Source organism: Podarcis cretensis (genome assembly GCF_951804945.1).
Source record: "Podarcis cretensis genome assembly, chromosome: 5".
Taxonomy (NCBI): domain Eukaryota; kingdom Metazoa; phylum Chordata; class Lepidosauria; order Squamata; family Lacertidae; genus Podarcis; species Podarcis cretensis.
The window spans coordinates 32,229,111-32,237,913 of record NC_137174.1 but is presented as its reverse complement, the minus strand read 5'-3'; the positions used below and the strand labels follow the sequence as shown (position 1 = coordinate 32,237,913).

General features: G+C 47.6%; 1 protein-coding gene across 1 annotated transcript in view; it reads right to left on the bottom strand.

Annotated features, from left to right (window-relative positions):
• Positions 1-805: 805 nt before the first annotated feature.
• LRRC20 (leucine rich repeat containing 20) overlaps positions 806-8,803 on the bottom strand; it is an 81,358-nt gene continuing 73,360 nt past the window's right edge. Inside the window, exon 5 of the mRNA XM_079976506.1 lies at positions 806-1,384. Within this exon, the coding sequence (XP_079832632.1) occupies positions 1,239-1,384 (146 nt within the window). The 3' untranslated portion in view covers positions 806-1,238. The remainder of the gene's footprint in view (positions 1,385-8,803) is intronic.

Sequence of the window (8,803 nt, the reverse complement as noted above, 5' to 3'; positions counted from 1 at the left end):
GAGGAGGGTGGACTGATTGTTACTGCCTGGCACTATAAGCATGAAGGGAGGGGAGGTTTAAGCCTTCCATCCCCAGCCATCATCTCAGTAAACAGGTGGGCACACGTGTGGACTTAGAGAAAACTACTCAGGGTAGAGATGCAGCCATTTCTCCCACCTTTCAAACCCCAAAGCCATCCCAGTGCTGCAAAGTACTTCTTCATCTATTGCTATGAAACTTGTATTGTGTGGTGGATTGGATTTCAGAGGATCAGGCCGTTTATTTGCCAAAGCAGGAAGTCTGTCAATCACACGCTGAAAGGGAGAGGGGAACAATAGCCTGCGGGTGTGGGGGTGGGGTTGCAGTAGAGGAAAATAATTTCCAAGAAAATCCCATGGCTATAGCGCTGAGAAAGAAAACAAAGGAATCCCAAGCCGCAACCTAAGGTCAAGCCACTATGCTCCAACTAATCAAAACTAGAAACTGAGCACATGCAGCATTTTAAAGGGCTCTTTCAAAACCAAACAAACAAAAAGTGGAGGAAGGATGAATCTGGTAGTTTTCCACTGACAAGCACATAGCAAGCCTTTCCCCATCCTTAAGGTATAAGCAAGGGGGTACTCAGCCACTCACAGCTCAACATTAAACCCCTTCAGCAGAGGGGGGTGTATGAGAGAGAGAGAGAGAGAGAGAGAGAGAGAGAGAGAGAGAGAGAATGGGATGCAGAAGGAATACAGCACTCAAGAGTTTTTGGAATCTGTTGCTTTCACGTTGCACAGGTCAGCAAGGTGGAATCTAGACTCATATAAAAAAACGCTGTGAAACTGTTTTTAAAAACAGGTTGGGCTGCAATTGCCATCAACCTTATCCAATGGTCAGGGACAATGGGACTTGTAGTCTAGCAATATCTAGAGGGCCACACGTTCTCCACCCTTAAGGTATTCTGTTCACACCTTTGTCAGTCCAGGACTGGAGAGACTGTTGTATGTCCTAGGAAAGCTGAGAAAGATAGCCATTTTTCTGTGCAGGCACAATGTGCTTTCAGTCTATTCACAGTTTAGCAGAGTTTTGGTTCAGCAAGGACCACTATGATTTGGCAGGAACATCATGCTTCCTGCTCCTTTGGAAGCCCAAGAAACCTAACACATGCAGGAGCAGCGCAGCTTTAGGAAAGCATCCTAGCTCAGCTAACACTGTCTCCTCTTTTCCTTTACAGCCATGCCTGACTATGACTACATGCCCAAAAGTCCATCACGTGTCAGACTCTGGGGGCAGCTGGAGATGTCAGGAGGTCAAACTTGATCAGAGGCCTGGCGATCACTCGGATCTCGTCATTGACAGGGTTTGACTTGAGGTTCACACTCTGCAGAGACTCCATGGTGGCCAGCTTCTCGACAGGCACATCTGTAGCAAGGAAAAAGAGGGATGAAATCAGTAACACCCGAGCCTGAATGCCAGCCACCAGCATGTTAGACATGAATAGCAGATCTCCTCCATTAAATCACCATAAAAGAAACACAAATACGATTGGACACTTGGTCAGCCAAATGCTGTGAAAATGAGGCATGTATTCACAATATTGATTTATTTAAACGGAGCAGAGAGATGTAAGGTAAAGGTAAAGGGACCCCTGACCATTAGGTCCAGTCGTGACCGACTCTGGGGTTGCGGCACTCATCTCGCTTTACTGGCTGAGGGAGCCGGCGTACAGCTTCTGGCAAACCAGTGCTTTCGAACTGCTAGGTTGGCAGGAGAAGGGACCGAGCAACAGGAGCTCACCCCGTCACGGGGATTCGAACCGCTGACCTTCTGATCAGCAAGTCCTAGGCTCTGTGGTTTAACCCACAGAGCCACCTGCGTCCCAGCAGAGAGATGTACTAATTGGCAAAAAGGGCTACAGCTTGGTGGTACAACACAGGATTTGCAAGTTCGTTCCCCGGCGCCTCCAACCAGGTCTAACGAAGGCTCCTGTCTGAAACACTGTAGTCTTCAAGGTTTTCAAATCTGGGCTCCACCTTTAGCCCAGACCTGTACTGTGGCAAGGCTCTATCTCTTCCTTCACAAATGACTGTAGCTGGTATGCCAGCTGGAGCTAGAAATAAGCTTTCTCTACCACTGATGCCACTTGGGCCTTTAGTGACAAAGGTAGATCAAGAAGTACCTCCATGCTAGGTGTGGTAAAACAGAGGGGACACTTATACATGTTTGGTGGACCTGTGAAAAAATCAAAAGCTTCTGGAATATAGTATATGAAGAGCTTAAAAAAATGTTTAAGTATAACTTTATGAAAAATACAGAAGCTTTTCTACTAGGGACACAGTTATAGCAAGAGAAGATCAGAAAATATTCCTCTATGCCACAGGAGTGGCAAGGATCCTAACTGCTAAAAACTGGAAAAAAGAAATTATGCCAACAAAAAAGGAATGGCAAGACAAACTGTTAGAGTATATTGAACTGGCTAGAATAACAGAGGTAATTAGAGATCACACTAGAGTTTCAAAAAGCATGGGGGAAATGCAGAGAATACTTCACAAAACAGCGCCCTAAAATACATACCTGGACTTGTTTTGATTAATGTCTGCAGGAGACTTTGTGGATATTTAAATTATAATTAGAAAAATCGTAATAATTATTCATAAAGGAAACAGCTTATAAGAAGTAAATAAGGAGGCCAGATACAGGATAAAGGAAGTCTTTTATTTGGTTGTTTGTATTGTTGTATGTTATGCTTATTGTATTTCTGTATTGGGGGTGGGGTGGGGGTTTATGTTATGTTGTAAATAAAATTTCCAATAAAAATTAAAATTAAAAAAGAAGAAGTCCCTCCATGCTATGTACCTGTTCATTCGAGAAAAATGCAGCCCCATCCAGAACAGGGCATCTATCCAATTCCCACACCTGAGAACCACCAATCCAAAGCATCTGCCTTGTGAAGATTTAGTAAACCACTTTAAGGGTGGTGGTGGTGGTTGTTGTTACAATCAAGCCATGTATAAATCTGATTAAATAAATAAATTCAGCTTCAGTTTATTGGTCCTCACCCAGTATATTACTGATTCCAGTATTCTGTAAGCCTTTTGCAATCAGTATGTCCACTTGAAGCTCATGTATAAATCTTATTAAATAAATAAATTCAGCTTCAGTTTATTGGTCCTGTCAGGGAACTGCCATCGGAGCCCAAGGCGGTGGCAGGGCTTCCAGATGCAGGGGAGGGAACCAGCAGGGGGAGAGGGAGAACTTCCGCTGAGGAAGGAGAGGAGGAGGAGGGGGCGTCGGAGGGAAGGCTCAGGGACGCTTCCAGCGAGGGCAGCGGAGAGAGCTCAGGACCTCCCATTGGGACGCCCACTCTGCGCAGAAAGTTGTCGCGCAGGGAATCTAGGCGGAGACTCACTGTCAAGGAGCTTTTATGTTGGAAGAAGTTCAGGAAACGCCCACTGATGGATTCTGCCAGTGATTAAGACAGCCACAAACTGAGGGCTGTCCGGTTAGGGAAAGTTTTAAGCCAACTACTCTGCTTGGAGCGGGTTTGCGCTTACGCACAAGCAACCCCTTATCCCTTTACAGGTCCTCACCCAGTATATTACTGATTCCGGTATTTCATAAGTCTTTTTCAATCAAGGCGTCTCTACCTGAAGCTCATCTAGCCAGTTTTTGCTACTATACAATTTCTGCAGCGTCCATATTTAAAGGAAAGAGCCTGCTGTCTGTACTTGCATTGACAGCCTGGCAAGAAGTAAACAAATAAAAGTAACTAACCAAGTAAACTGGCTAATGTGACTCTAGCACTGTGGGATGCAAAGCCCTCTGCTGTGAAATAAATCTGCTGCTTGAAAGCAGACTCAGTCTGGCAAGTGAAGGAAATAGTTCAACATCACTGAGAGAGAAAAATATGTGCTATAATGAGTGGGTTGCTCTCAGCTTCCTGCAAATACCTACCTGCCTCCAATGAAAAACATCCAGAGGACTGCTTTTCGTTCTACATTTAATAACCCCCACCCATATGCATGTTTAAAGCTTCTCCCCCACATTTTCGCTCAGAATGATATCAGATACATCCACCCACATTCAAGGGGCTGTGCCCCTGCTTGCTCCACTCACCAACTCCTGGTCATTAGAGTTTCCCCTTTCGTGCAACTGCTAAGTTCTGGTTTCGCTTTCCCACCCCCATATCTGCAGCCGCTTCTCTTTTATTCTGCAGCCATTTTTCACCATCACCCCTATGCCCACGTCCAGGGCTGGATTCAGGTTTGATGAGGCCCTAAGCTACTGAAGGTAATGGGGCCCTTTATATGTCCAGCTGTCCTTTGTTAACAACCAATCGTTGCTGTTTTTCGTGTTGAATATATGCTATATGGTCATTTATGGACCTAATAGGTATCTAAAGCCATTTGCCACTGCTGCTGTATGTAGGTTTTATTTTATTTGTTTTTTATCTTATATTTTGGAAATGCACATCCAGGTTTTTTCCTTTAATTTTTTTTGGGGGCCCCCAAGAGAGGCTTGGGGTGGCAGCCTGCAGCCCGAAGCCCAAAGCAGGGGGCCAGCTGTGGACCCTGCCTGTGCTTTGGGCAGATGTTGGCAAGCCTCGCGCGCCCTGCAGGAGGTCCCGCCGGGTGCACAAGGCTTGGGGCGGCAGCCTGAGCTTCCCCCGACCCCAGCCCCCACACCTGGGGGGGGGAAAAATAATTTTTTTCCCCTTTATTCCCCCCCCAAAAAAAACTAGGTGCGTCCTATGGGGCGGTGTGTCCTATGGGGCGAAAAATACGGTACTTTATTTACATTATAAACACACACGGAGCACTGCAACATGGCTCCCTCTCTTTCTAGCATCAGACAGCAAAGAGAAAAAAACAAAGGACAATAGTCCCACTTCACGGAACACAGTAACACAAACATCCTGTCTCCGTCACTTCCCACTCTGTGGAGTCAAAATATACACGGTCATGTGAAAGACAACAATCCCATGACTGCGGTCACAGAGCAGGAATTCTAACAGTGATGGACCACCAACTTCTCAGCAGATGGCCTTGTTTACGCTTAGTAATTCTGCAATCCTATTCATGTCTATTCTTTGCTGCCAAAGAGGCTTACTTCCAGGTAGGTACATAGAGGACTGTAGCTTGCATCAGCCAATGGTCTTTCCCCTAGTGCCTTAACTGTGTTTAAATTCAGATCTCATTGTTAGAATACTGGGAGATAGCAGAAGCGGTAAGAAATTAGCAAGTCTAAATAGATATCTGAGTACAGCAAGAGGCTATATCTTCCTATATACATAAAAATGTAAGGCTGTTATCACACAGCCCCCCCGCCTCTGGAGGCAAACCTGGGCAGAGGGCCTCGGGCCTCAGAGGACTAAGCAAGCCAGGGATACCTGCTAGAGACCAGCTGCTTTTTTTCTTTGAAACAAGCTCTGCATGGGTCTGGGACGCGGGTGGCGCTGTGGGTAAAAGCCTCAGCGCCTAGGGCTTGCCGATCGAAAGGTCGGCGGTTCGAATCCCCGCGGCGGGGTGCGCTCCCGCTGCTCGGTCCCAGCGCCTGCCAACCTAGCAGTTCGAAAGCACCCCCGGGTGCAAGTAGATAAATAGGGACCACTTACTGGTGGGAAGGTAAACAGCGTTTCCGTGTGCTGCGCTGGCTCGCCAGATGCAGCTTTGTCACGCTGGCCACGTGACCCGGAAGTGTCTCCGGACAGCGCTGGCCCCCGGCCTCTTGAGTGAGATGGACGCAAAACCCCAGAGTCTGTCAAGACTGGCCCGTACGGGCAGGGGTACCTTTACCTTTACCTTTACCTGCATGGGTCTGCCTGGAGGATTTGTAGTGCCTCATCACAATCCTGGATTTATGCATGAAGTTTGGGGGGGGGGGAGAAAAGAGAAGGCAGCTTTTAAATGGCGGCTTTACCCAACTAAAGAGGATTGGCAATTTAAATTGACAGAATATGCACAACTTGCAGATTTCGCATATAGAATAAGAGAGCAAGAAGAACATACGTTTAAAGAAGATTGGAAAGCATTTATTAAGTATATGGAAAATAACTGTGTGCAGCTGAAAACGCTGACAGCATTAAGATAAATTCAACAGAGCAAATAATTCTTGACAGATGCAATAGTGGAAAACCGATTGGAATGGTTATTGTAAAATATGCAGGGATGTAAGATATGCAAAATGAACCATGGAAATAGAAGAAGGGAAGTCATTGGATATTTTAAAGTACCATATATATACTCGAATATAACATTTTTTATGCTGAAAAAGCCCCCCTCGGCTTATACTTGAATGAGGCGGGCAGTGGCGGCGGAGGGACAAGAAGCCCGAAAGGAGCCCTTTCCTGCCACTGGTCCCACCGCTGCATCTCGCAAGGGCAGTCACAGGAGCCGTGGTTGGGAGAGGCACTGCGCTGCTCCTTCCTCCTCCGCCGCCTTTGCCGCTGTCGGCGGCAGAGGAACAAGCAGCCTGACAGCAACCCATTTGGGCTGCTTGTTCTTCCTCCGACGCTGCCGCCACCACCAGGTTTGTGGTGTGGTGAACCGGCTTAAACTCGTGTCAATAAGTTTTCCCAGTTTTTTGTGCTAAAATTAGGTGCCTCGGCTTATATTCGGGTCAGCTTATATTCGAGTATATATGGTATGTAAAATGTTTATTTGAAATTGTAAAACAGAAAATTTAATAAAAATTATAAAAAATAAACAGCAGAGGTGTTTTAAACAGCAGAGGTTTGGATAAAGGAAAATGAAAGTGAAAAGGTGGGGCCATTTTAAACAATGGCAGAGGTGTGAGTAGAATGCGCATGGGGTGACACTGAGGGGGCATGAGTGACAGCTTGAAACAAAGTTTGAGTACTGCGAGAAGTGAGCTGGGAAAAACTTCAAATATCCCATAGTACCTTCCCACAATCATGCATTTCACTCCTGGTACCATGTGTTGCCTTCATCATGACGTTCTAGGTTCTATGTCGTATTTTAGAAGTGATGCTTTGTTAAGGAGCAAACACCTGCGAACGTATAGCATCCTCCACCAGCTGAACCAAACCTTCTCTAACTGGGCAAGCTACACCTGACAGGTTCACTTTTTAAGAGATTCACAGTCACCTTACAGATACAGGAGGGTATATCAACATGGGGAGTGTGTGTGTGCAGAGGGGGCTGCAGAATAAGAGAGAGGATCAGGCATGGAAATAAGGGTGGTCTCTGTGCAAGGGAGAGTTGAAGAAAGTGAGGAGGTGGGTGGAGGGGGGGGCAGGGGTGCCAGGGGTGCAGAAGGATGGGAGTTGGGTTGAAGATGAAAGCAGGGGCATGGGAGGATCTGGAGAAGAGGAGGGGATGCCAGCTACATAGCTGAATGAAAGGTGACAAGGGTGCTTAGTAGTTGTGAGAGGAGGAAGATGCAGGAAGTTACCATGGGGACAATTTGTGTGCAAGGTCGAGGTGTTGCACAAAAGGAGGGGGAGAAGCATGCTGGATTTACGTATAAGCTAAACAAGCTGTGAGCCGGGCGCGCAAGGCTTATGGACATCTGCCCGAAGCAGGGGACGGGCTCCGCAGCTCGCCCCCTGCTTTGGGCTGCAGGCTGCCGCCCCAAGCCTTGCGCGCCCGGCGGGACGTACCGCCGGGCGCGCGAGGCTTGTGGATAGCTTCCTGAAGCCTGGAGAGCGAGAGGGGTCAGTGCGCACCGACGCCTCTCACTCTCCAGGCTTCAGCGAAAGCCTGCATTCACCCCATAGGACGCACACACATTTCCCCTTCATTTTTGGAGGGGGAAAAGTGCGTCCTATAGGGCGAAAAATATGGTAGATTAGCCAAAATGCTGAGTTGCTGAGGTCTGTTACGCAAGCTGTGAAGACTCTGCGGATCCCTAAGTGTGCCTCTGAGGCCCAGGGCAATCTGCACAGGTTTGCCTCCAGGGGCAGGGGGCTGTGTGATAACAGCCTTACATTTTTATGTATATAGGAGGATATAGCCTCTGGCTGTACTCAGATATCTATTTAGACTTGCTAATTTCTTACCGCTTCTGCTATCTCCCAGTATTCTAACAATGAGATCTGAATTTAAACACCGTTAAGGCACTAGGGGAAAGACCATTGGCTGATGCAAGCTACAGTCCTCTATGCACCTGGAAGTACTGTATTTTTCGCCCTATAGGACGCACTTTCCCCCCTCCAAAATGAAGGGGAAATGTGTGTGCATCCTATGGGGCGAATGCAGCCTTTCGCTGAAGCCTGGAGAGCGAGAGGGGTTGGTGCGCACCGACCCCTCTCGCTCTCCAGGCATCACGCACCTCTCAGCAAGCAGCGGGAGCCAGCGCTGGGCTCCCACGGCTTTCAGAGCTGCCTGTTTGGGGGCTGGGGTCAGGGGAAGCTCGGGCTTCCCCCGCCCCAGCCCTGCACCTGGGGAAAAAATAATTCCCCCCCTTTATTCCCCCCCCCAAAAACTAGGTGCGCCTTATGGGACGGTGCGTCCTATAGGGCGAAAAATACGGTAAGCCTCTTTGGCAGCAAAGAATAGACGTGAGTAGGATTGCACAATTACTAAGTGTAAACAAGGCCGTCTGCTGAGAAGTTGGTGGTCCATCACATGGATATGCCTCCAACCCTCCTGCCTCATGCTCAACACATACAGGCAGAGGAGCTTACTTGTAATGAAGAAAGAGATATTTATTCAGGAAAGTTGTGCTACAGACTTGGCAGCAGACATGGAGTTCAGGAGTCACGATTCAAGAGTTCAGAAAGCATAAAAAGTGTTCAGGTCTGGATGGAAGTAACCAAGATGTCCCAACAGTTTCCACACCTGGTTTCTAAAGAGAAGATGCTTCGCTCGTGAGACTTGC